Raw genomic sequence first — 27,616 nt, 5'->3', positions numbered from 1 at the left:
CGGGGGGGGGGGGGAGGCGTCATCATAATAGAGAGTCCAGATTTTTGCTGCCTTGTCCTCTATCGATACAGAACCCGGCGCCTTTAGAGCCTCCTTTTTTTTTTCTTCTTCAAACAGAGGACAACCGGCCTGTCCTCCACGGTGGCCACCCTAGTGGCGAGGCCGCGGGCTCCCCTCAAAAGGAAAAGGCCGAAGCTGGCTCTCTTCTCACCGCCCCCAGTTCCTGCTTCCTTATTCCTCGCCGCAGCCCAGCCCAGGGTGCCCGCCGAGGCCGGAGCCGCGCGGGCGAAGGTCACCCTAGGCGGGATTGGAGAAGGGACCCGCCCAAGCCCACCCCGTCGCTCCCAGGAGCACTCACGGGAGAGGGCGGGGCGAGTGCGAGGCCGGCTGTGTTGTCACGCGCCCGCCGCGGTCACGTGAGCGGGGCGGGGGGCGCTGCGCGTGCATTTCTCTGCTCTCCGCGCGCGTCTCGGGAGCGGGGAGTGGGGTTTGGAGTCGCCGCCATCATCATGGTGTTGGAGTCGGTGGTGGCGGAGCTGCTCAACCGCTTCCTCGGTGCCTACGTGGAAAATCTCAACAAGTCCCAGCTCAAGCTCGGCATCTGGGGTGGTAGGAGCGGCTCCTTCTCCCCTTCCCCCGCCGCGCACCTGCTGAGAGCCTTGGAGGGCTGTCTCCCCTCACGGGTGGGGGAGGGAGCCTTGTGGGGCTCGCCCACGCATCTCTTCCTCCCCCTCCCCCCGCACTGTGGATGCAGAGCCCTGCTCACGGCCGGGAGGGGAAGGAGCTGCTGGAGGGTTGGTGCTGGAGCCCATGTAGTGCCCACAGCCAGAGACATACATGGACGGACCCTACCCCCAGGCATACGCTAGTGCTAGCTGCCTGATTATAGTCCCCAACCTGCCTTGCACCCCTGTGCAAGCCTGGCTGCAGCAGTTTTGTGTCTTCTGGGCTTGCAGCTGACCTGACTGCTCCTTTCTTGTGTCTTGTAGGCAATGTGGTGCTGGATAACCTGCAGATAAAGGAGAATGCCCTTGTAAGTGTTCCCAAAGCACCAGGACTCTTAACCTTTCCAAGGCCTCCCCTTGCACCCCAGCTGCTGGGCCATGGGGCCTCCTGCTCCTCACTTGGTCACTGAGGGCTTGCTTTTAACTGCCAGTGATTGTTTCTTAAATCCTGGGGCACTTTTTGTGCTCAGGCTTGAATAAGTACAACTGCATGATGAGTCTTCCTCAGTGGGTCTAATCTCTGCCCCCTCCCTCCCCACCCCATGGGTCAGGAACTGGAGGTAGGAAGATAGTTTAACTGTGTTGCCCGTGTCCTTTCTATATTCTTGCCAAGCTGGAGAAAAACGTGAGAGCTGTTGTTGACTGGGTTGGGCTGCAGCTCCATCTTGTCCAGTCTGCTGGGCTGCTTTCCTTTCCCTCATGAGGTCCATCACTGGGCAACGTCCACTGGCTCCTTGGACTCCTGTGATGGCCACTGGGCGCTGTCCAGGGTGCTCTGCTCGGTGTCTCCCCTTGGCATACTGTTTTTAAACCTCTGACCTCACTCCTGTCCTTGTTATGCCTAGTTGTCTCAACCATTCAGTTGTTGCCTATCTAGTGACCTCCCTTGCTAAGTGAGGCCTGTAGCATTCCCTTGTGGGCATTGGCCCAGGGTCTCCAGGCACCAGGCTTGTGTCATGGAGGCAGAGAATGGACACTGAAATGGAGAGTGACCTGGATATGATTAGGGTCCCCCACCACTTCCTCTCCCACTTGTAGCCTTTAGGATTTAAGGTCTAGGAAGTTCCAGTTCAGAGTCTGTATCCCTAACTTTTGTGCTCAGGAGCTACTGATGCCCCGTTCCTCCAAGAATTTGTCCAATCCCTTTTTGAATGTAGCTGAACTGTTAACATCCACAGCCTATGGTGGCAAAGAGTTCCACACTTCAAGTAGAAGCTGTGTGAAAGCTTACTTTGGTTCACTTTAAACTTACTACCTTTTGGTTGTATTTGATGACCCCATCAGGAAGTCATTAACATTATGGATGCTCACCTCCAATCTTAGACTTACTCTGTTTGCATATCTGATGGGTCCTTGTGTCTGTGTGGAGCCTCCTTGGCTTTAATCACAGTGAGAAATTGTAGGCCCAGAGGTTCTCCTTTTGAGGCTGGCCTGTACAGTGGGTGCCGGGACTGAAGAGCTGTAGCTGAATCCTCAGTGCAGCTGAGGGACTGCTCGGTGTGGCAGTGGTCAAAGTGGGCATCAACAAAGCTCTTCATGGAGTTTTGTTGAGTGGGGTTCTTCTTTGGTGTTGGGATCCTCCTCAGTGAATGCCCTTTTGCAGAAGAGCTTACAGGGTGTGTGCATGTGTGCTTTGAATGAAGTATTTTAAAATGTGTAAGTAATGCTTTAAGCCTGTATGACTGTTTTTTGGCACATACAAACTGTCACACTGGTCACTGGTAGTAGTACTGGTAGGTTGGGGAAATGACAGGGAAGATATTTTCTTCTTCACAACTATATAGAAAATACTGTGACCACATTTTCATTCTTTACATTCCTTCATTTACTTGAATAATATTGAAAGAGTTTTACTGGAATATTAGAGTTCAAACCAAGAACTCATTCTGTGCCACTGCTGCTATACTGTGTGGCAATAGATACAGTTCTGGATCTGGCTGGAAATTGATTTTGACTTGTTTATTGCAAATACCTACATACTTTTATTTTCTATATATGCATGATAATGCAGCCCTTTATATTTTTGCCTATATTTGTAATGTATTTAGGTATTTTAGTAAGGAGAGGGAGGGGGAAGAGGAGGCGAAGGACACAGTGAGGGTGTGCCTTGGCATGCACTGGAGAAAAAACTCCTGCAGGAGGGGAAAGAAGGGCTCTGTCACAGTTTGGCTGCCTGAGATGTTGCTGCTGCTACTGCGCTGCTGCTCACTAAGTTATTTTACCTCTTGTTATTTAAAGTGTTGAACTGAGATGAGGCTGTAGGAAAGGAGGAGACAGCACTACTGTGTCATGTAGAGGCCCCAGCACCAGTGAGGGTGCGCCTTACACACACACAACACACACACACACACCACGAGTTTTGCTTGTCAGCAACTTGAGGTGTAGTTTCCCAGAAACCCCTGCACCTATCTCCTTGAAAGCTGGCAAGCTTCATACCCTCAGAAGGAACTACCATCCCTCACGTTTTCATCCAAATCTGCCCCCAAATGGCAAAGTTACAAGCAGTTTTGTGCTTGCCCATAATAGCATATGGGCAAAACATTGAAATAGCATCAAAACAGCAAACCTGTTTCAACTAAACAAAATGGAACAGTGTTTTCGAAACAAAATGAAACTTGAAACGAAGCACTGTTTGGCTGAGCCAGAAGTTGAAAGGAAATGGTGCTGTTTCGCACATTCCACTAACTTTTGCAAGTGTAGTTAGTAGGACAGTAAAAATGAAACTCATCTCTTAAGTTGTGTTTGTCTGAGGCTAATGGAATAACCAGCTACCAAATTTTTGATAGAATTGGTATCTCTTCATATGGCTTAGGTTTGTCTTGGAGATCTATAACATACTGCTAATTCTCACGCTCTTCTAAATGCTTCTAGAGTACATACCTCCAGTACTGTGAAGTGTAATGTCATTATGGGTACTTACTCTGACACAGTGCCAGAGCAGGATGGAAGAACAGTTGAGGCCTTTTTGCTATACTTCCAAAGATAAGAGCTTGAGACTTGTTCTGGACTTGTATGGGAGGCTGTCTGTCCCCCATATATCCAGCCATGAATGGACATGCGGTTATTAGGTTGCAGTCAGGTGGCTGAACCTTCTGTGTCACTCTTGTAGAAGTTAGAATGCCTTAATTACGCTAACTTAGGGCCCCTTAGACTTGGGTGGAGCTTTGTTTTGCAATTTTTTTCCACCTCTTTTTTCTTTTGCCTCTGCTGCAGTGACTAACTATATCTATTTGTGGTTTGCATGGGGATGAGGCATCTTGATGCAAGTTGCAACATTCTTCTGAAGCAGTTATGTGTTTGGGTGTTTTATGAGGGCTTAGGAGAAACTCTGGTAACTGAAACTTGAGATCTACTCTAAATCCTCTTCTTGTTTTGGACTTTTTTAGTATGTAGACAATCTACTTGGGTTTAACTTTGATCCATGATGGGGATCTTAATGATGCTTGTTGACTTGAATACAAAGATCTCCTCAAAACTTGTAGATGTTAAACAGTATCTGTAGTGCTGTCTTCTTGCTCTGTCTGTAACTGCTCCATGAAAGGCCCTTGTTTTGATCTTGTTACAGGACTAGGCCAATGGGCTTTTCCTTAGCCTAGCTGAAACGGTCCCTATTGTTTGACATGGGTACTTTTTATAAACAGAATTTTTGAGAACCAGTGCTGCCTGTGGTGGCTTTAAAGTTTATGATTATAGTTTAGATGGAACTTCTACTTTTATAATTCAACTATTGACACCAGTGTTCTTTTGGAAAGATGTATAGTCAAGGTATACTACAGTAAAATGTTTATTAGTTTACCTAGTTACAGAGCAAGGGCAGAAAGAATATAAGCTAGAGAACTGGAAGTCCACATCACTTGAGCGTATATAGATTGTGGAGTCCATTTCTGAGCAAATATAAATTTTATATGTATATAAAATAAAACAGTGCACAAAAACCTAACTTAGCTGCAATTCCATAACTACAGAGAGCTAACAATATTAGAAGCAGACTAGTGATAGAAGATTGGAACAATTCATTCTTAGCCATTCATCTCTTAAAAGCAGTCCAGACTTTTAGGAGGTCTCAATTTATTATTATAAATGAATATTAACATAGGGTTTTACTGTACTTTCATCAGCCTTTGCAAGTGAAGCAGTACTTGCTGTTCTATATAGATGGATGCTTTTCTGTCTTTTGTTTCTTTCCTTTCCTTACTTAAAACTATTAGCTTATTTTGGACCTTTAAAATATTAATTATGTTCCATGTTTAAATTGCTTTACCTGCAATTCAGAAGATGTCTAAACCTGGTGGAAATCTCTTTACTTCTAAAGATTATAATCGCAGTTGGGGAATCTTATCAACTTTTTGTGAAACTTTATTGATTTAGTGTGTGTAGTTTCAGCACATTTGTTTCAGCCATTTTAAGGTGATGTAAACACCAATGTGAAGAGCTTGAAAGCCCCTGGGTAACATTGTTGACTTGTGTCCATTTACCATGTGGGACATGATTTTGTGAAATAAGGATTAACAGTTTTTAATTTTTAGGGGTGCTAAGACATTTGCCTCCAAACCAGTCTCCCTAGTAGAGATGACTTTGATTGGTTTTTATGTGATCCTTGAGATATTTAAAAATACTTTCTTCTTCTCTGACTTGTTAAAACCAGTATGCCTAAGTACAAAGGTGTTTTTGAAATTTTTTTGGGAAATAAAAGAGTATCTGTGTAGTACACTGAAGTGCCAATTGAAAAATACAGTTCTCAGTTTCGAATAACGAGATGTAAATTTTAATATTTGAGGCTAGTTAAAGTGGATTAGAATTGGTATAATTTAAACCTTTTTGACTTTGTCACAACTGGTTCTTTACAAACCACAGATGATAACACTATCAAGTGTTCTTGATAACACTTGCATGGTCCAGTTTCTTAAATGGAACCAAGAGTCTGAATTAGCTGCTTGTCATTTCATGGTTTGGGTTCATGAACGTAGTCTATTCTTGACAATTTTAGTAGGGAGTGTTATGTAGAACTTCCCTTCATTGCATTAATGAGGAGTTTTGTGTAGGTATCTGGCAAGTTTGGTAACAATATAAAAAAAAAAAATGTTCTCCCCATATAAATACACAAAATGGTAATAGCAGCTTGTTCTCATCTGAACAATGGAGACTTGGCAGGGCAGGCTTATAGAGGAAGTTGTTTAATGTCTCATTTTAAAAGTATGTAGAGTACTTGAAAGCAAGTTATTTTAGGGGTTTTCCACCAAACTAGGCAGTATTCTCTTTGCAGGATAGAATTTCTATAAATATTTATTCTGAAAGTTTTTATAAAAAAAAAAAATGAAAAAGCTGTTCCTGCAAGCTGATCCACCTAGATGCAGTGATCTGCTCGTAAGTTACTTGTATTCTGGCATTTCACTACAACTTAATATTTTTCTATGATGCTGGTTGCAACTAATTCTCTTTTAAAAGAAGCTAATGGAACCTTGATTTGCCACTTCTCATCTGCCATAGCAGGTGATGGGGTGATTCACAGTCCTTGGTTTGGGAAATGATCCTGTTCATGATGGAGTCCTTTTGTCCTATTGAAATCGATAGGGGGTAATATGTGCTGACATTTAACAAATGCTGAAATGTTTTCCTGACTATGCCCTGATAGTCTGGAACAGGCTTGTCCAATTTCTGAGCATTTAGGGGCTGCACGTTGTGTGAGCTGTCTGCTGCTTCATGCAGGATGCATAGGTTCCCCAGGTGCCTGCAGGCAGCACTGGTCTGCCCCCTGGGGTAGGGGCAGAAAAAAGAAGCCTGGAGGAGGCAGTGGAAGACTCCAACACGGATAGACAGCAGGAGCATTGCAGGGAGCAGTACCTCTGTGAGAGTTTGTGGGCTGCCAGTTAACATGCTGCCAGCTGCATGTGTCCCCTGGGCTATGAGTTTTACAGTCCTGGTTTAGAATACAGCTGTAAATACATGTGTATTTTGTCTTTAAGTTTGAAATTGGAGCAGATTCTTCTTTATGGACTCCCAGCTCTAAGGGTTGGATAGTTGTTCTTAATCATTATTTATTCATTTATTTATATGAAAAAGAAAGGTAGTAAGTGTTTTCTCCTGGAAATGAGCTCTCCTGGCATATACTGGAAATGTATGCATGATTATGTACAGTAGTAGCTTGATATGCTTGAAGTCACAGATATTAAAATAATGTAGAACTATGTTTAGGCATGGTATTGCACAGTAGACAATGAGTCATGCCCATTTCTTCTGGGGGAGAAGGTATGTATGTGTGTGAGAGAGAGACAGTTATTAGGATAGCTAATTTTTTCTCTTAATAGCTTCCCTCAGTTTGCAGTTTTACTAAAATACATTAAGTATTTCTATATGTAGTGTTAATTGACTCAACTTTATTTTTGGTTAATTTCACAGATTATCACTGCCCTTGCACTCTTAATGTATTTAAATGTAAGGAATATTTTTCTCTGTGATTAATTTGGTTTAAGGCTAATATCTACTTGAAGAATTTTGTGTAACATGACTAAAGTTCTCTCGTATAATATCTAGCAAAATTAGTTAACTTATAAAATGGATGGTAATTCTGAAACTATGATTACAATTACTTTTCTCCCAACAGAGTGAATTGGATGTGCCCTTTAAAGTAAAAGTTGGCCAAATAGGTAAGTAATTATCACTACACAAGTGGTTTACTGAGAAAGTAAGAGCCTTGTTACACTTAAGTGGCCTCTGGAGATCTTTACCCTTGGTCTGGCTGCAAGTTTTACACCTTTCAAGTGTCTTAAAGCACTTATTGTTCAGTTCAAAATTATGCTACTCCAGGGCAGGATTATCTCCAATCGGCCTAATTTTCTTCCTGTTCCAGTACTCTGCAGCCACTTCTTCCTCCAGCTGTTCCTCTCGAGTTGAATTCCTCCAGTATCTCAGAATGCAGTGGCCCCTTCTGACTCAGGATGAGCAGGGATGCTGGGTGCTGTGGGGCTGGGCATGGTACCTTGCCCCCCAGGGATGTCAGGCAGTGCGAGCGCCACAGCCCAGGAGGACTTGGTGGCTGTGGTGCTCCCCTCTGCTGCCCCTACTGGCTTTGCTCCTGTTGGTGACAGTGTAAGGGGATTGGCGATACTGGAGCTCTGGAGGAAAAAGCATTGGGTCCCTCAGAGTTCAGGCAGTGCCTGGCCCCACCAGCAGCCCAGGGTTGTGTGCAGGGTGGCAAGCACTGCCTGAGCTCTGGAGAAAGAAGGATTGGATGCCAGCGCTCAGTGAGCAAACTCCAAGGCTGCAGCCCTGGAGTTCTCTGGTCTTGCTGAAATGGACACAATTGCTCTGCACAGAGTGAGGCAGCCCTGGTCTCGGTGTGGAGTTGTTGCAGGAGTTCCAGTGAAACCAGAGAGCCCCAGGGAAGCTGCTATTCTCCACCCCCACTCCCTAGTCTTTCTCGTTTAATTGAAACAGACACAGTGGCTCTGCACTGAGAGCAGGCCCCCCAGGTTTAAGCCCTGATAGCCCTGCTCTGTGTGGAACGCCCACAGTCTGACTAGACCAGAATGCCTCGGGGAAAACATTTGATATTGTAGAGCTGTGGCAGCTCTGTGCTGAATGCAGGGCTGAAATCTGAAAGCCCCATGCACAGTGTGGAGTTGCTGTATCAGTTTCAGTGAGGCCAGACAGCCCCAGAGAAGCTGCTTCCCCAGGTCTCTCTGGTCTTGCTGCAACTGCCATGGTGGGGGGCTTGCTGTCTGCCTGGTGGGAGCCCCACCCATCTATTCCCCAACCAGGGGAGGGACGGGGGTCTGGCTAGACACTGGCCCTGAGAAGGGGGCAGGGAATAGGTTTACTTCTCCGCCCCTCCTTCCTCTGTCCCACTGGCATGGACTGGGCCCTGCCTGGTGTTCCCCCCTTGCTGCTGCAGCGTCAGAGCTGGGGTGTGGCTAAACGCCTCCTGAGTCAAAGGGGCAGGGAGGAGGGTTATTCCCCCCTCTGCCCCTGGGCTCTGCAGCAGGGTCTGCCCACTCCAACTGTTGCCACACAGAATAGTCCCCCTCCCTGCCCCTTCTCCCTTGGGGACCATGCTGGCTGGCATTTTGCTGTGCTTCTGGCCCTGTTGCTGTGGTGTTGAAGGGGTAGCCCCAGGTGGACCCTGGCCTGGGTCGATGCTAATGGGACAGGCAGGGGGGATTTAAACCCTGTCCTGGGCAGTTCACTTGGAGCTACTGCCAGGGCTGGCTATGCACCACCCCCAGCACAGCTTCCCTGCATTTGAGGGCTGCTTTAGCACCTTTTTGGCTCCTGGCCTGAGCAGCTGTAGGCATGTGCCTGCATTTCCTCAGTCCAGACAGAATGTCTGTGTAGTTGCAAGCTGATTCAGTCTAGCCAGGTTAGACTAATCTGCAAAGATTGAATCAATTCAGGCTCCAGCTTTTTTAATGTCTGTTGCTGGCCCTAGTGGCAAGTCACAGCTGTGCAGGTGAAGGATGGCTAGAGAAGCTTTTTTGCCTTGCTGTGAGACTGTTCTACTAAGCTGACCAACAGAGCTGATTAACATTTACAGCAAAGCATAAATTCTAACAAGGCCCTAAGTGAGACTTCAGGTCTTAATGTAGAACTGTCTTGCACTTGTTTTCATATGGATAAACTTTTCTAAATGGCTCTTTGCACACACTTTTTCTAGTCCTTTTCTTGCTGGGGAATAAACAAATCAGTTGGAAAAATGTTGCCTGAATGATTTAAAACCCTGTTTTAGAGGACCTCAGTCATCTGAAACATGTCAGTAGGGACCTCACTAATGTGGGAACTCTTTTGGGAAAGTAAAAGCTACTTAAATCTAATGGGGGGGTTTCATCCATGCTAATTAATTTCTGTTCTTGGGAGTGATCACTAATGTATCAACTCTTGGAAATTTAAAATGCATACATAGAAGTGCCTAAACAATTTGAACTTCTTTTAAAATCGTTTATATTTTTTTAATAACTTTTTTTATAGCTTTCTGGAATCTCTCACTTTAGTGTTTTTTTTGCTTCTTACTCTACTAATCTATATATCCAAGTTAGAATCTTTTCTCTACAGGAATACAACATGCATGCGTGTTGGAGCTATTGTTCCACACTGAAATGGCTTTTAAAAACTTGTCTCAGGCCCCTGTTGTTAAAATGTGGTCTTACTTCTGAGTAACCTTTTACTTCCTCTTGGTCTAGTTGCTGCACTTTGTTACTTGAGGCATTGGGGTTCAAAAACATATGGGTCAGAAGTGCTTATGAACTGATGAATTTCCCAAATGTGTATCTGCTTAATACCTGCATAATCTCAGACTGTGGGTAGCAAATTCAGGTATCTGAGCCTTAGTTCAAACTAAAGCTTTAGGTTTATTCATTCACTTGTAGTCTAAAAAGCTGAATGTATATTGTATTTAATCTGTTTAGATAAGCTTACTCTGAAAATTCCTTGGAAGAATTTGTATGGTGAGGCAGTAGTTGCATCTCTAGAAAACTTGTATCTACTCATTGTTCCAGGAGCAAGTAAGTAATATCCTAAAATCATGATGGAAAAAAAATGGTTTGAGAAATGTGAAAGCATAACTATGTGATATGCTGTACTAATTACTACTAAAATAGAACTGTTAAATAGCATGGTTGACTTGTTTAAAGTCTGTTCCCCAATGGAAACAACAATATTAAAGTATTTGTGGGGTGTTTTTTTCACTCTAGCATTTAGGCTTATATTGGTTACTCATTGCTAGGCTTAACTTGTAAAAGCTTCAAGGGACCTTTTTGTTTACATCTGATGCTGGGGGTTTTGAGAGCTTTTTCTCTCTTCCCCCCTGGAATGGGTTAATTCAGTGGTTCTCAACCTTTCATGCATCACAGCTTCTAGTAAGTCCTCTCCCCCTACCCTTCTCCCTGCCAGCTCTTGTTGGGGGGCAGGGGGTGGTGCTCCGGCTGGGCTTGCCCTCTGGCTCTGTCCCCTCTGTTATGGCAGGGCTCTGGTTCCCGCCATTCCCCTCTGCCTGCAAGGTGCGGCCCCTCAGTCCCCAGTGTAACGGCAGTGCTCCACCGTCTGTCCTGTCCATCCAGAGCTCTCTGATTGGCTGCCAAGACAGCCAGTCAGAGCGTGAATAAAGCATTACGGACAGACAGACATTCTAAGGCTTTTATAATATTAGAATAGGTTGTTTTAAGCATGAAAACTTCAAATATGTTCAAAACTCTCTTGCAGGCATTAAATATGATGCTGAGAAAGAAGAAAAATTTTTACAGGACAATAAACAAAAGGAACTTGCAAGAATTGAAGAAGCCTTGCAAAAAGCATCAGCAAAAGGTAATTTTATTTACAGATTTAATGAAAAAGTTTTAAGCACTCCACATAGTATTGGAGAAGATAGACATTAGTCTGTGACCTCACAGCTTGTACATTTTAATTTGCTGGTTTTATTGGTCGTCTTTGAAGAATGACACTTTCTTGGAAAAATGAAAATATAATCCTGCTAGCTGAGCCTGTAGTTACTGCTTAAGACACATTGACTATCATTAGTTTGAGCATCCAGTATACAATATATGCAAAAGATACTGATGCAATTGTTTTATTTCTGCGATGCATGAGGAGCAAAACTGCTCCAGCTTTGACCATGAATAAAGCAGAGTTAAAGTTAGGGGGATTTAGGCAGCTCATATCTGTGAAGGCTCATGCAGCATATTCTTGAGCAGCAGCTCTTCCTCTCTCTCTTTTTAAAGCGACTAAAAAGTATACTTAGTCTGAATTGCACTTCAGAAAACTAATTGGCTTCATGATTTGCTATTTAGTTGCTGTCTTATCCCATTCTGAATTATTACCTTATTGCCTTAATTTGCATGTTTTAAATCCACTTACAATGGAGAGGCCTTTATTCTTTTTTACAAGTTCCTGTAATGTTGGAAAACTGAAGAAAACACTGCATACTGATTAATTCTCCTTCCATTATGTAAATCCATTTGGACCAAAGATTATAAATTCCGATTTGTATTTTATTTGTGTTCACTCCTGGAATACTATTTAGATGTTCCTTATAGAATTAGCCATGCTATGGTGGGACGTAGAGAAAAGCTTAACTTAGGTATTTTGTTCATATACCTAACTTTCCTTTTAAAATATTAGAATTTTTTAAATGTTTTTCTGAGAGGAGATAGGATAATATCTTGCTACTACTGTTGTAGCTAGACTCCTTCCTCATGGCTGTGGCTGTCAATAAAGCTTTGTTCAGGCTGAAAGAAATTCTTAGGATGTGTTTGTTTAAATTAGTAATATGATTGTTTGTCTTTCACAAAAGAGACTAGGATAGGAATTTGTTGCTGCACCTGTAAGAGATGCAACACTGAACTTAGTCAGGGGAGAAAAGGCTTAAGCAGTTTGTAAGACATTTTTGTACCTTTTTTGATCCTCACCAGCCCTTCTCTTTTGGGGATGGAGGGAGGCCCCTTGGAGAAACTTTAAATGGCACTGGAAATGTACTTGTCTAAGTTGCCCTGTGGGACATTGGTAGGAATCTCATTGGTATTTGGCCTTGATTTTAGCATGTTTCATCTCTGGAGCTTGAATACCAGCTTTGTTATGACTAGTGAATTTGTTGTTCTTACCCAAGCAAATTTCACCAGCTTAAATAAGTTAACAGAATCTCCAAAGTTTGCAAAAAAGAATCCACAAATAAGTGAGCCCAGATACAACTACGTGGAAATTATATAGTTCAGAGGCTTTTAATCGGGGGTGGGGGGAGTGTTACTTTGGAAGGCCCTAGGGGTTATGTGGCAGTAACATGGAGAAGCTGGTGGCACTTCCAGTTTTGCTGCTCTATGGGGTACCCCAACCAAAAAAGGTTGAAAACCCCTGCTATAGTTACAAAAGTGAAATAAATGTGGTGGGATGTTTAAAGGAGTCAGGCCATTTTATATAATAAAAAAAATTAGGTGTTTGAAGAACTAAGAACTGCATGGGGACAATGAAAAGCTGCCTTCTGTCTTTGGTCATCTTGTTAGTTACAGATCAGATGTAATATGAACTAAAGCAGCAGGGGCCAACCTTTTTTGGCAGGCAGGCCACAAATTAGCCCTGCACCCTTCCTGAGTGTCACTTTACTCTTCTTCCTCTGCCACATCTACTGCTCTGCTTTATGCTACTTGTACTGTTTGCTGCCATGCTGCCTGTCCCTTCACTGATCTGCTGTGTGGCACATACTGCAGGTTAGCCACTCCTGAACTAAAGTAAGTATATGCACTTAATAGTTTTAGTGTTTCCTTTGATCTTGAAGTAAGGAGAAATTGAACTCCTTTTGGAAAGTCATGCATTTCGTTCAATGAAGTTGAAGTGAAAATTAAAGTACATTTTCATTAAAAAACCAAAATTTTTGCATTTTTGATTATTGCTACCATGTGGATCAAGGCAATCATTCACAAGATCCCTTGTATGGCTTGCAGAGCTTAGTTTACAAGGACATCAAGCCTGGTGGGTATGCATGGTTAATTATCTTTCTCTTTTAAAAGGCAGCTAAAAGTAGAATTGGGGCCATCATGAGTTACTTGCTTGTTAATCAGATTTTCTGGTAAATAGACAAATTGTAGAGACTCTTAAAATGATTTCAACTACCAGATCTGTAAGAGGTTACTTAAAATGACAGGGCACTTTTTGAAAGCAGGGTGGTAATTACGAAACATGACCTGTTATCTAACTTACAGGAAACCTTATAGTTAAGCTACTGATAAGAGGAAGAGGCAGGTCTACAGCCCAACCTTTTATTTATGTGCACCATAAAACATGAGAACAAACATTTATCCCTACGTTTATCTGGCTACCTGTGATAGCACAACTTAGATTCTCACTTACGCCGACTAGGGAGACTCGAGGCAGGAGGAGCAGCAAGTTGGCAGCAGATGTTCTTAAATCTGAATTCTCCAAATTTCCTTCTAGCCTGTACCCAATGTCTATAGAAGGCATTTTTAACTTTCTAATGACCTCTGATTGGTCTTATTTAAATGTCTTGGTTTCCCTGAAACTGGATTGAACCAGATCTCTTGTCGACTTAAAAGGTGTCAGTTAGTTGGGATTTATATCCTTCGGAAAGAGGGAGAGGTTCTTATTTTATTTCCTTCCCCATTGTGGTATACTGTTTCTGTTTTATTCTTTACCTTAATTTGAGTGGGGTCAGAGCCTGGGGTGTGTGTGTGTGTGTGTGTGTGGGGTAGATCCTGGGGGGCCAAAAAGTGATCTTCACCATAAAGTGGTTGGGGACCACTGCTTTTTGATCTTCTCTGGGCTGTTTTTTGCTTTTACAAATTAAGCGTTTTAACAAAAATCTGTTATACCAGAGAAAAATTGAATACATTTAGTTACATCAATCACTACTACTGCTACTGTCAGATAAAACTATGATACAGTGTATTTGGATTATTAAATATATGGTCTTTCCTTATCTCCTTCTAGGCCTCATGCCTTGTTTAATTGTTTCATGGTTTCCTTTACTTGCTGACTAAGTTAATTGTCACATCTGCAAAGGTGTTAAAATGGGATTCCAGACTAGTGTTAAAGGATTGACATGGTACCAAGGGTATTTATTGGGATAGCTACTAGTGTGTATGGTGATTATTGAGTCCTGATGTAATCAATTTTGCCCAAGGGTTGGTCACATGTTTTCTTCTGATGACTTCAGGTATATCTCCCTTCTAAGGCTTGGTTGATTCCAGTGTTGCCAGTGACATATTGCTGCAGTTGCACTTGTATGCATATAAGGGCTGTCTGAGGTATTCACTCCTAGCTGCAAGGTAGCCTTTGCCAGATTGGCACTATCAGTGCTAAGGGTATTACTTAGATTTTGGCTTAAGTCTGCCATCTGCAGTTTTAAATGACTAACCAGTGCATAAACCTTTTTGCAAGGGAGTCTTGATTTTTCTGCAGGATCGATCTTAGGGTACTTATTTTATTTGCCATTACTTCTGAATTGGTGGAATTGATCACTTCCATCCCAGTTCCTGCAGTTGCAGGAACTGTCAGCTAATATTTTCTTTCTTTTTTCTGTGGTGACAAGGATTTCACCTCTTAACCATTTTCCCCAACCCCTTTCTAAGGGCCATATAAGACTTAAGCACTGGGGTTTTTCTTGTTCAATCAACATGGATGACAAATTGATTGAGATGCTAATTGCTCAGACAGTTGGCTGAATTCCCACGTCTAACTGTACATCTGTTTTTACTACTGCTGCATCTGCTGTCATTTTACATGCTTCTCCACACACTGTAGCCAGTTGTGTTTTTCTCGTGCCATTGGGATGCCAAAATTTCCAAATACCTGTCAGGGCTAACTACAAAACATGTTTGCATAAAGGTAGTGTTACTTTTATTGTAAGTGGCAGTATGTTGAGCCTGCGGGGTATCAATTCCCCAAGTAAAGTTCAACTGAGAAGAATTGTTAGTGATCGTGAGGGACACTTAGAATTGGCCAGCTGGAATCCAGCTGGGGATCATGAACCAATTTAGTTGCCAGTAATCAGGATATTTAATCATTGGAAACAGGGGTCAAATTTTAAACTGTAAGGCTAGGATGTCATTTGGGTTCTTTGGGATGGTTAGCATCCAGGACAAGGTCTTGACTGTGCTTGCTGTGGGGAGCATCTTGGTAGGCAAATAGGCACCGTAGGATAGTTCATTATTTGGACCTATATTTAAATTTGCATGGGCTACTATGCCCATACCTGGATAATAGTCAGCGAGCACCAACTTGGCATAAGCCCAATTTTCATTACCCTGAACTATCATTCCTAAGCACCCAGTAGAATTATGCACTGATCAAGTAATCAGTACACTGTATGCTGGTTCCTTTAACTTGTTTACACCACTGTGGAATTCTAGGTTTCGTCTAGGCAGATTCCAATCCAGAAATTCTGAAATATAGTGTCTGGGATTTAAATGTGGCATACTGCACTACTTTTGGTAATTTCCAACAATAATGGAGTACCAGAACGCTGAAAGCCTTGCTCATAAAATGGTAGGCCTGAGTGGAAGTTTTGGCATTCTCCTTCTTGGGCGTCTCCTTGCATCAGGGGTATAAGAGCCAGCAGTAGTGTGAAAATTCTGAAATACAGAGGATGCATATTAATAATACCTGAAAAACAACACAAAAGGACAGGCCTAACGGATCCAATCAATAATATAGCATAATCACAATTCTTTTAAAAAGAGTGGAAGGGAAGTTAAACTGTGAGGAGTAGAACTATTTCTGGATTTTTCTTTTTGCCTCATGGATTTTCACTTGATGCACAGTGGGGTTAGCTTTGGTGATGATACCCACTGGACCCTTCCAGATGGGAGCAAAGGTGACTATATCTGGTGATCAGTACATGACCTGGTCCCCAACTTCCCACTCCTTGCCTCATAGTAACAGACCTTTTCCCAAGCATTTCTGTTGTCAGTCCAACACATAAATATGAATTAATTTCAAAAGAAATACTTACAATCCTACTTATCTGAGGATAGACATTTTACATGGCTACATACCAGACTACTGGGAGCCTGCTTAAAATCGCCAGGGATATAGTAAGTTAAGCTGGAAGTGATGCCTCTCTCTCTTTTTCAGAAGGACCAGCCACAAAACGTGCATCCTCTTGCACTATGCAGTTGTCATCAGTATTTTGTATTTTAACAATACAAAGTGTGAGTAGGTTCTAGCATAGCTTGAGTTTCAGTCGTCAAAGGTTCACACTGGTTACTCAGAAACAGGTTTTGGGCCTTCTGCTTAGCAGCACTTCTGCAGTTTGGCTTAGGCCCCTTGAAAATGGCCAAGACTGCCAACAGACGTAATAGTTTTCTCTGAAATGGCATTTAGAAAGGCATTGGAGACTGTCAAGTCATTCTTTCAAGGAGATTATTCAAGTATCTAATGGTATTTGAGCAGCCAAATTGGATTGATTTTTACAATGAGGAATACTGCATCTGCTATTTGTCTTTGAAAATGTCTTCGTTTAATTATCACTTGACTTCATTCTAACAATATTTATCAAGTGTGCTCAGAATTGCTATTCTAAGGCCAATGTGGCACCACATTATTACAGCCAGTTGCATTTAATGAAGCAGGTGGCCTCAGCTGTTGTAGAATGGACATAGCTCTATTAAAGTTAGTGAAGCAATGTGGAGGTCTCAGGCTTTTATAATACAAAGGCTAGGGACAGAAGTTATATTTGTCCCTGTGTTTTGTCCTGAATCAAACAACCCCCTCCCTGAGTTCTGGTGTGTATGTATATCATTTTCTGATCGGGATACAGAGAATGGCAGAATGCAGTGCTACTTTTCTGCCACACATTCAGTGATGTATTCTGGGGGTAACTGTACAGACATACTTCGCAATATCCTGGAAAAACTGTTACCACTTCTTTTTTGGGACAATGGGCATTGATTTCTGTATGATTGCACTTTGTCCCAGGGTGAAATGGTTTATTCTTGGATAACCACTTTGCAGCCAAGGTGACCTGTATTAAAGTCTTATTTAACAACTCTTTTTGAAATAAACTGAAGTGGGAGAAGCTGATGGAATGAAAAGTGGGAATGTATCATTAATAAAGATAGGCTGCCAAATGAAGTTGTTTTCTTACAGTTATGTTTTATGTTTATATTGGCTGTTCTCTTTTTTCATTCCCTAAATAAATCTACCTTGCATGCACTTGCCATTTTCAATAACAAAACGGTAAGGTTTGTGAGAGAGAATGAGCATTAAACTAGCTTTTGCTTTATAAATTGTAGGCCCTTAAAACTAAAAATGAATTGAAAATCTGGAGAGTGACTGTATCAGAGTGTTAAGGTATGCATGTGTGTAGGCATATCTACATGTTCACTAATGTGCCATAATTATGGTGTATTGAGTTTAGTACTAGGGCTGTGCAAAGCTTCAGTCTCTGATTTGATTTGGCAGAGATTCAGCCTGACTTGGTGGCCAAATCTCCAAATCCAAATTGAATTGGGATAGCCTTTTAATCTCTCTGAATCAAATCGGAACCCTCCAAATCTATTGGGAAATATTTTGTTAATTTGGACATAGGCACAGCTTTAAATGTTTTTTCTACGTACCTCAAGGTACCAGGTGGCTCATGGATGCTGGGGAGGATGGAACGTTCCACAGGAGTGTAGGGGACTCCCAATGTGTTCAGCAGCAGACCCAGAAGCACTTCTGGGGAGCACACTGGGGGGCCCCCATGTCCCCCAGCTCAGTGACTAGTGCCTCCTGGGTCTGGGGGGGGGCATCCAGGGTCCCCCTGTGGCTGATCACTGAGCTGGAGTGGGCTCCCTGGCAGACCTGGAAGTGGACCGGAAGTAGTTTCGGTCCACTTCCAGGTTCGTTGTCAAGCACGCGGCCTTCCCCCCCCACGCTCCTGTGGGACACTTCATCTGCCCCAGCATTGCAGTGTTCGCTAGCCGTGCTGAATCTAAATCAGAGTTGAATACGGTCCATTTCACGCACCCCTACTTAGTAGCTGTAATTGGCGCTACTGCGCATTAGTGCAGTTGAATGGGTTTTTCATGATGTTAATGCACAGTGCATTTATTCTGCTGTGCATTAGCATGGCTTTTGCTACTGCATTAATGCACAGTTGAACTAGTCTTCTGGATGTTAAGTGTCTTCTGTAGACGGGCCTCTTATGTGTGGTGTCTCACTTATTTATTTTAATTTTTGTCATTTTAGTTTATTTTTTAACAGTTTTGTCCTGTTCATGTAACTAGCAGTTCTGTGTGCTCTTTATCATTGGTCCATGTGAAGCAGGCAGCAGAGATGTATACTGACCTATTTAAGGTGAAAGCAATTCCCATGGGCATCTAACTGAAACATTAAATAATTACAGATGTTACAGACGGGGTTACCAACATAAAACAATTTTTATTTATTTACTTATTTATTTGACACACATCTTTTACTGACATGTCTTACATAATATAAATGGAACCTTTTTGCCAAATTCTGCCCAAAGGCTGGGTTCAGATTTAGGAGTTTAACATCAAACATGATGGAAAATATTTTCTTGTCAGGAAAAAAAACAAAACACCTGGTCAGTTTAAAATAAACAAACAAAAACCAACTTGCATTGGCAACCCTGCTTGACTGCAGCAATAGTTTTATTCCACTTTCTGCCAAACTGATACCCACTCCCCAACCTTGCCCTCACTGGCCCTGATCTCCCCATCTCAGCAGGGACTCCCAATGAAGAACTACTGTCTGCTTACCTGTGACTTGAGTGGCTACGGCAGAGGACAGCAGCAGCAAGAGCACATATAGTTCGGGAGGCTGAGCAGGGAGCTAGAAAATAAGGTTGTGTGAAATTTCACCAAGTTTTGTTTCAAAGCTGTTTCAACATGTTTCGAGCTTGAAACAGTGAAATCAAAACGAAACAAATAGCTTTGAAGTGAAATGAAAGCACTCGAAACATTTCGAAGCAGCCTGGTGGCAGGAGGCAAAGGAGAGCCAGGGCTGAGCTCCAAGCAGCTCCGCCACCCCATGGAGCTCAGCCTTGTGGCAGGAGGCGGAGTGCAGCCCTGGTGGTGGCAGCTGCTTCTTCAGTATTCATAAGCTTCTGGACATTTGGCAACCCTGATTTTCCGTTATCTCTGAAACGGATACCAACTTGGGGAAACTTGAAGTTAAGGTTGACCATAATAGTAATTAAAACTTATGAAGGCATAGAAGTGGATAATTTATGTATTTAAACAACATTAGGTATGTTGTGCTTTTGATGTTGTGGAAAGAGAGAGTGTAGATGTATGCACATGTGCATGAGTTGATGCAATTATTTGCTTTTGAAAAGTTTGCTAAATTTTAATTGGGAGTCCATGAACAGAAGTACTGAGATAAGAGCAGTTTTAAAAAAGAACCAGCATCTTACTAGAGGCTCTTTCAGACCCTTGCCTTGTGGTACAGTTCATTATAAGAACACAAACCAAAGCTGTTCTCCAGAGAGAAGTTGTCTTTATTTTTGTTGTCCCAAAGAGAACGCATCCATTCTTCTAAATCAGTGCTGTGCTCAACTTTAAGATCGTGTGGGCTGGATGAGAGGCCCAGGGCTTGTTTGCAAGCTAGATCCAGTGTCGGGGTGTTCCGCAGGCTTAATTTTGTGCATTGGCTTGAACGTGTGTACCAGATCTGGCTGCATGCCAGCTTGACCCCATGCGATAGATACAGCTGGGGAGTCCCTCTGTGCTCCAGTCCTGTCTGGCATACAGGGGTCACATCATTCAGCCTGCATGCCACAAGTCTAGAAATCTAGTGCCTGGGAACAGCAATTAGTGCTGCTGCTGCTTTCCTGTTGCCAAATTTCTGAATCCACAGGGAGGCCCACAGGCTGCATGTATGACCCCATAGGCCAAGGATTAGGCGCTGCTACTCGAAACTTCTGCCACAGGTAATCCTTTAATTCATAATCTTTTCCAGGCTACTTCACACTGCCTTGCATTCCTTCAGTAGATGCTACGATGTGGGGCTGAAATGTGGGAGCAGGGCAATTCCCAAATCTATTTGGGATTCTGCTCTGTGAAATTAATACAGATTGGTGACCAGAGATACAAAAATATCAGTTTCATAAGTGATCAGTAGGTTAAATGGCATAGCTAGTGGTAGTGATTCTTCTGGCTGTGTGGTGCATTATAATGCTACAAATTTAGTTTCTTGAACAATTAATATACATGTAACATTTTTGTTATACTTTGTATACACTTAAATGGTTACTTTTTCTAAATTTATTTTTGTGTTCTTTATTTCTTCAGTGTAAGTGTTATGAGATGAGCTTATGAATACTTCTCATTTAAAACTTTAACGTCAATGTTGTGTAAGTTCAAGGTATGAGATGGAAGTGATAGTGCTTTTTAACATAAGTTTCCTTCCTCCTCTATATATAGTATATGTTAGTAAATACCCAGTTTTGTACTGGGAGAACTGCTTATTTGTCCAGGAGCCTTGAACCAAAAAATAACTGTCAGAGGCCATTTAAAAGGTTACTTTTCACAGTGTTGTCAGGAAGGTTTTCTGCATCTAGGTTGTCGTAACTCTTACAGAAAAATAACATAATTTCCTACTCATGAGTTGTGGTTTTTTTTATTTTTGTCTTATCTGGGCTTTTATCTGGATAATAATTAATGGCTCCTATAACTTATTAACCAAGCACACTAACGGTGAAAGCTGATAGGCTATTTCATAAAGAGCTTAATCATCTCATACAGTAGTTTCTTACTTCCTCTTCTCTTGAAAACTTGCATTAAGGAGCAAAGGTAAAGAAACATCAGGGTTTGGCTGCCTTGACTGCAACTGATATTTCTAAGTCCAGCTCTACAATGGAAACTAGAAGATTTTGGGTCAATGTGAAATGGCCATAAAATTATTGGCTTAAAAGAAGTAACATGTTGCATTGATAACTGATATAATATTATGTGGATAAATCTGCAACTATGTAGATCAAAGAACTGGCAATACAGAATAGTCCCAAAAGAATAAGCATGTTGCATGTTTCCTGCTACATCTGCTTGTTTTGTAATTTTACTAACTTGAATATTTATCCTTTTCTCTCAATTGCTTGCACTGAGAAGGACGTAAGCATAAAAAACACAAAAAGCATTTTAGGAAACCTTTTAAAAGTCATGATCACTCAAAAGGTAGGTAAAATAAGCCTCTTAGGTAGTATGTTGTTTATCACTTGTTTTTTAATAGAAAGCCAGTTAGAGGTCTGAATTCTTTTCATTTTCAGGTATATAGCAGGAGAAACTATTGGTTTTGGTGTAGGGGAAAAACTTAACAGGCTTAGGGGAGAGTAACCTGTGTTCTGAATCTAAACCTCCAGTAAATATAGAAAAAAGGAGTTTAAAGGAGTTTCACTTGTGATACAGTTTTGCCAACATGGAAGTTCTTGAATTTATATATGTAGAGGCATGTGTTTAATGTAGTGGTTGTGGTAGGGTGGGAAACTATTCTCCTGGTCATTACCACAATTGTTTCCAACTATTTAGAACAGACTGCTTCCTAACATGCATAATATGCTGATATCCAATCACAGAAAGCTGGTACAAAATGTCAGGAAAATATAGTTGTAATAATTAGCATTGGTTAACATATCCTCTCTTGTGTCAAAACAGTTAAATGGCTATTGTTACCCATACTATTTTGAGCTAGTTTTGAGTACTGGAAACAGAAACCATCTGTCATACCATCTGGGTTACATCAGTGTATTAACTATTTTTGATACCTGAGTTACGCCATTCATATTGAATATGCCTATTCAGCACTTAAATGTTCTGTCTAGAGATGCAATGAAACCAGTCTAAGAATTGCACAGGACCAGGAAGAAGTTTGTCATAGACAGATCCTACAAGGAGAACTTCCCAGGTCCTCTCTGCTTGGTGCCCTCTGCCACCCACCACTTTGCTCTGCTTGGTGCTCACACCCTGCATGTGTGTGAGCAGGCATACATACACATAGATGCACACAATGGTAACTATCTGGGATATGTACATGGTGGTATAAATAGGCCCCACACTTCCTTTCTGTTTCCATGTTAGAAAGTTTCTTGCTTATAGAGACTAAATATATGTAATTCCCTGTAACACATGCAGGGACCATAGAAATTTTTTGGCTTGTATAGGTTGCTAGTGTTTATAGGTTCCATCTTAGATTTCATTGTATCCTAAGCTCTGAATTCACCATTGAAAAGTTGCCAAGTTCACTTAGTAATTGTGTCAACCTTGTATCTGAACTGTGCACTTAACCTTTGCTTAATTTAGTGGTTAACTTGGAAGATGGTAAATTTATGCAAGTGTCTTGCACTCCTGTAGCTTGATCAACCAAAGAGGTGGTTGTATGTGCTAGTCTTAAGTCAAGTAGAAGGTAGGTCATATTTGCACCTGATAGACTAACTAAATAAAATGTATAGTTTGCTTTCTTGGCATCCGATGAAGTGAGCTGAGGCTTAAGAACGCTCATGATGTATACTTAATTTAGTTTTAAATGTACCCTGAGGTGAAAACTACCATGCCTTTGGTCAACCAAAGCCTTCTTCACTCACACTCAAAAGTACTTATGTGAAGCGAATTGTTTTGCTGCATTAGTTTTTTTTTTTTCCCTTAGTCGTCTTCATTGCTGGAACTGGGAGGCACTTTTTAAAGTACTGTCTTACAGTGGAGAAGTTGCATTGGCTTTTTTTGTTTTTCCACGGTGTAAAGTTTTAAAATTTGAACAGTAACTTTTTGGGGCATAGATCAGGTCTGAATCATGGACTTGAAAGATAACTAGGCTTGTGTACCAGTAGTACACAATAGTACACACAGATAGCAAAAAAACCCCAAACCACCCTACCAAAACCCATTTTGATAATATCAGTATAAGCAGAGTTTCTATGGACTACAAGACCATAATCCCATGTGTAAAAATGGGAGAAGGGAGCTGGGAAGACTAGTCGGAATAAGTTTCATTTCCTAGGGATAAACGGAAGTCATGCTTCTGCTCTGGCACCCCAGAGTCTGCTGTGACCTTCTTCGTTAGGACTGTGAAGTGCTTGGATTTAGACAGTCACTGTTGTGAACTGGCAATTTTAAATGGTTTAAATTTGGTTTGTTTTTTGTTTGTTTTTATTATTATTTATTAAAAAACAAACTGCTTCAGTAATTTAACTTCCTATCCTGAAAAGCGCTCTAAACCAAGTAGACTAAGCTTAAGTCACAATGCTAACTGCATGTGAGGATGTGTGCAGTTTTTGAAATGTGCTGAGCAAAATTTGGCATCTTGATCAGCAAAACAAAATTAATGCAAAGAATGCTGACATTTGAAAACTTTTCTTTTAGACAAACCCAAGGAGGAGAAAAAAGATACTTTCTTGGAAAAGCTGGCAACTCAGGTTATAAAAAATGTCCAAGTCAAAATCACAGGAATTCATATTAAATATGAAGATGATGTAAGTACTTTGCTTTGTTCACTTAAACCAAATTTCAGTGAAGGAGTAATGTGACAGTGATTTAGTTGCAATATGCAGTTGTGCCGTGTAGCTTAAAGCGAAATGATTTTAACAGTCTTGAAAAAGCTTATACTATCAGATGGTCTTATAAAGTCTTAATCATACTGGGGGTTTTAATTATGGTGAAACAAAGCTGTGGTGTGATTACTTTCCTTCAGTTTGGACAGTGGATCACTTTTCATGTCTGCCCATGTCTAACATTCTATGCCAAGAACAAAATAACTGTTTGAAGAACAGTTTTGAGTATACTTGGTATTAACGTGAGCAACAATGGAACAATTTAATGGAAAAAACAAAATTAAGGGCATCTATACACATGCTTTGGGGTGCTTTAATTAGATGGGCTCTCAGATTCGGTGTCATGTGTATTCGGAGTCCCATGCTTCAAAATGGTGGTGGGGGGCACTTTAACTAAAGCTCATTCTGGGGTGTTTTAACTGAAACTCATTTTAGTTAGTGTCCCCACCCCCATTTCAAAATGTGGGGACACTGAATACACATGACACAGAGGCTGCTGGAGCATGCTAATTAGTATGCTCGAGCAGACTCACAATAGACTCAATTAATTGAGTTGCCCTCAGTGCATGCTAACTGGCACACATCAGAACAGAGATCTGTCGCATGTATAGGTGCCCTAAGATTTTAAGCTATATCCTTTTGGGTGAGAGGTGAACAGTTGAAGATGCACATTTAAAAATAGAAAAAATGTTTTGATCTGTTTTCAGCATCAGTTTATTTTCAAATGTTCTTATTTCAGGATCTTTCTCTGAAGGTTATATTTTGACAGGAATCTTTAAGGAGCATAGTGATAAAACCAAGACAATGGTGGGAGGCAGTTGGGTATTTGTGCATAAAAAAATGGGGGTAGGTTGATTAGGAAGAGCAGATTTAACGGTATGAATGTGAAAGGAACTCCAGGGTGTTAAAGGCCTGAGAGCTAAAGTAGAGGGGCTTTCTTGGATATCTCTTCCTTGTATCACTGTTATAATGGCTGTAGTTAATTGCACTAATGCAGACAGCAGGCTTAAGAATTAAATTCCAAGGCTGTAAAATGCATGCAACAGCCACTACATTTAAATGTTTGTGTGTGTTACAGATCACAGATCCACTTCGGCCACTGTCCTTGGGCGTGACACTGGGAGAACTAAGCTTACTGGTAACATTCTTGTATTTGATTTATTTTGCAATGAAAATGGTTTAAACAGTTTCAGAAAAGAAGAATACTGGGTCTGTGTTTACAGTATTGTACATGTAATTGAAAACTTGGATGCAAATACTGTTTTTACTAATATTGAGGCTTTCTGAGATCTACACTTGGACACATTTTTCTTTGTGGGTTTCACAGACTTTTACAAAAGGACGTGTCATGCATTTATGTTAACGTGCAAGTGACACTGTTTCTCTTGCAGAGACACTTAACTTTACAGTAAGCCTTGGTACTGCAGAAGTTCAAGGGTTCCCATGAATATTGCAATAGGACACTTGAATTTTCAAATATTCTACAATACCGCACTTCTTCGGCATGTGGTTAACTGCTAATGTAGGACCTGGTCTTTTGGCTTGGCAGAAAATTAAGGAAAGACCTGTGTAATCCACAGATTATCCTAGGTTTTAAATTTCATCTCTGACATTAGTAAAACCTGTTTAAGAGCATTTGTACGCTCTCTTTTTTAAATTCTGGATCTCTTGTCCCTGGCTATGGGGATCTTTTGGTCAACCAGTACTGAAACAATCTGGATAAAAAGGATGGTTATGATGTGTTGTGCTGCTAAAAAAGAAAAAATGATGGTAGCCATGTACAGTGATGCCTGCCTTGTCTAGGGAAATTTTCTTCCTAATCTCACTGCATGAGCAGATCAAAATGTGCTGACCAGTGAGTTTTTTCCAGGCCTGCCTTGGTCAGAAGGCCTGAAGAGCTTGTTTCATATGTCTAGCATGGATCAGTTGCATGCCTCCTAAGTGCTGATAATGGTCTACATTCTCCCTTCAAAGTCGGGTGTAATCTCAACATGTGGTCTAAACTAGTAGTTTTTAAATCTGTGGGCATGGACCCCTGGGTAAATTAATGCTTCTTGGAAGCAAGGGTTGCTGTTTCTCAGCTTCCCTCAGTCCGTCCCTAATTTTAGATAAGTCTTAGCTTGGTGAACTCTGTAGTCTGTACTCTCTAGTTTAGCTGTTAACAGTGTGGGCTTAACCATTTGATACTCAAACAGCTGCAAATCCAACTAGAATCCTGAGGTCCACAAATTCAAACAGACCAATTAAGTTTCCACCAAAATTGGAATTATGAGATTGGAAGTGTCATCAAAATATTGACAGGATCAGGATATGATCACATGTATGTTTGGAACCATTGCAAAGGGGAAACATTTTAAAAGGACACCAGCTGTTACAATCTGATTGTTAGGTATGGGCAAGCTGTGACTGATACAAATGTAGTAAAATTGCACTGCTTTAAAGTTGGAACAGTTTTTGGTTTGTTTATTTGTACTGTATCATTCCCAGCTTGACCGTAACAGCAGGAATCTTTGAACAGCTTTAGATGTGTGTTACCTTTTGTTACCAACTGGTTTAATTCCTAAATGAGTTATAAACATCCATGTTGCATTGTTAGCAGTAGAGTCACTTTATGGTAAAATAGATCAAAACATCTATTTTGGTGGGAGGAGAGTCGATAGAAACCTATGGTGCAGTAACTTACGGGGTCAGAAATTCAAGACAAACAAAATTGATTTGACCAGCTTGTGCCTACAGCTTATATGTGCAATCAGGAGATTTGCCTGCTCTGTTTGTGTGTTTGTTTTTACTTAAGTGTTATGTTACCATCATAAACTTTGAAATGCTCTACATTTTTATGACAGAGGCTAATGCCTAGCATTTAAATTGAAGATGAATTAATGAAAGATGCTGTCTATTTTTTAAATGTTTAGACAGCCAATGAAAACTGGACTCCTTGCATTTTAAACGAAGCTGCAAAAATCATCTACAAGGTAAAATGTCAAAGCTTATTAGGTAAAGAATGAAAAATTGAACTATGCCATGCTAATAAAAGAACTGGAATGGGGTGTGTAACATTTTGGTTCATTAAACTAATGGAAGAGGCCTGCAGTAGAATAACTTGTGGTTCTTTTTTTTTAATGGTTAATTCCCTGCCCTGTTTCTTTTTCCTCCCCCTTAACTTTTAAGGTGACGTAGAGCTGTGATCACTGGTTAATTACAGAACATTATCTTCAACTCAACGGGCAAAAGGGCTGATGCTTGTTCTTAATTCAAGGATCCTATTAAAGTGTAGATTTACAATGAACCTTTCAAAGAACAGGCTTAAGTAACCATTTCCTGCTCTTACTGTAATCTGTACTGCTCCTGGCACTTGTAGCTATGTGTGTATATGTTTATACTAAAATAGTTAAAATATTATGGGGCAGTAGAAGTGATGTTAGATTGTGATGTTAGATGAAGTTGACGTAGATTTAGAAATCTCTTGATGTTCCTAAAGTAAATATTATGCTAATTTTTGTCCTTTCTTATAGCTTCTTCCCTCCTAAGATTTTATTTCTGTGGAATATGCTTGAGCCTCCTTTAGGCAACTGCACAGCCAGTTTCAAAAGTTCGACAAAAATTTAGCACAAGTCACAAAGATTTTACCTCTTTATATATAAATTCTTTGAGCAAAACAGTGAAATCATATCTAGAATCAAAATTAGCTTGGGATGCCTTACTTTTTTTTCCTTTATCCTGTATTATAATAAGTCTTTGTTTGTTTGTTTTTTTTTTTTTTACAATAAAGGGAAAAACAGATTTTGGAGCATACATTTATATGGAAACTAAGTAGGTAACATCAATGGTGCAAAATATTTGGATGGCAAAAATTCATAACAGGAAAGCTGACTTATTACTGACTTTTGACTTCAGTGAGCTGTCAAATCGA

At 41.1% G+C, this 27,616-nt stretch overlaps 1 protein-coding gene across 1 annotated transcript in view; it reads left to right on the top strand.

Moving 5' to 3' along the window:
- Positions 1-459: 459 nt before the first annotated feature.
- VPS13C (vacuolar protein sorting 13 homolog C) overlaps positions 460-27,616 on the top strand; it is a 220,119-nt gene continuing 192,962 nt past the window's right edge. Inside the window, exons 1-10 of the mRNA XM_019504366.1 lie at positions 460-609; positions 990-1,033; positions 7,327-7,369; positions 10,124-10,219; positions 10,917-11,018; positions 13,110-13,172; positions 21,275-21,340; positions 23,519-23,628; positions 24,785-24,844; positions 26,619-26,678. Coding sequence (XP_019359911.1) covers positions 510-609; positions 990-1,033; positions 7,327-7,369; positions 10,124-10,219; positions 10,917-11,018; positions 13,110-13,172; positions 21,275-21,340; positions 23,519-23,628; positions 24,785-24,844; positions 26,619-26,678 — 744 coding nt within the window. The 5' untranslated portion in view covers positions 460-509. The remainder of the gene's footprint in view (positions 610-989; positions 1,034-7,326; positions 7,370-10,123; positions 10,220-10,916; positions 11,019-13,109; positions 13,173-21,274; positions 21,341-23,518; positions 23,629-24,784; positions 24,845-26,618; positions 26,679-27,616) is intronic.

This window comes from Gavialis gangeticus, unplaced genomic scaffold (assembly GCF_001723915.1).
Source record: "Gavialis gangeticus isolate Ggan-Ray unplaced genomic scaffold, GavGan_comp1, whole genome shotgun sequence".
Classification (NCBI taxonomy): Eukaryota; Metazoa; Chordata; order Crocodylia; family Gavialidae; genus Gavialis; species Gavialis gangeticus.
The sequence above is the reverse complement of the archived record's forward strand: the minus strand, read 5'-3'. Positions and strand labels throughout refer to the sequence as shown.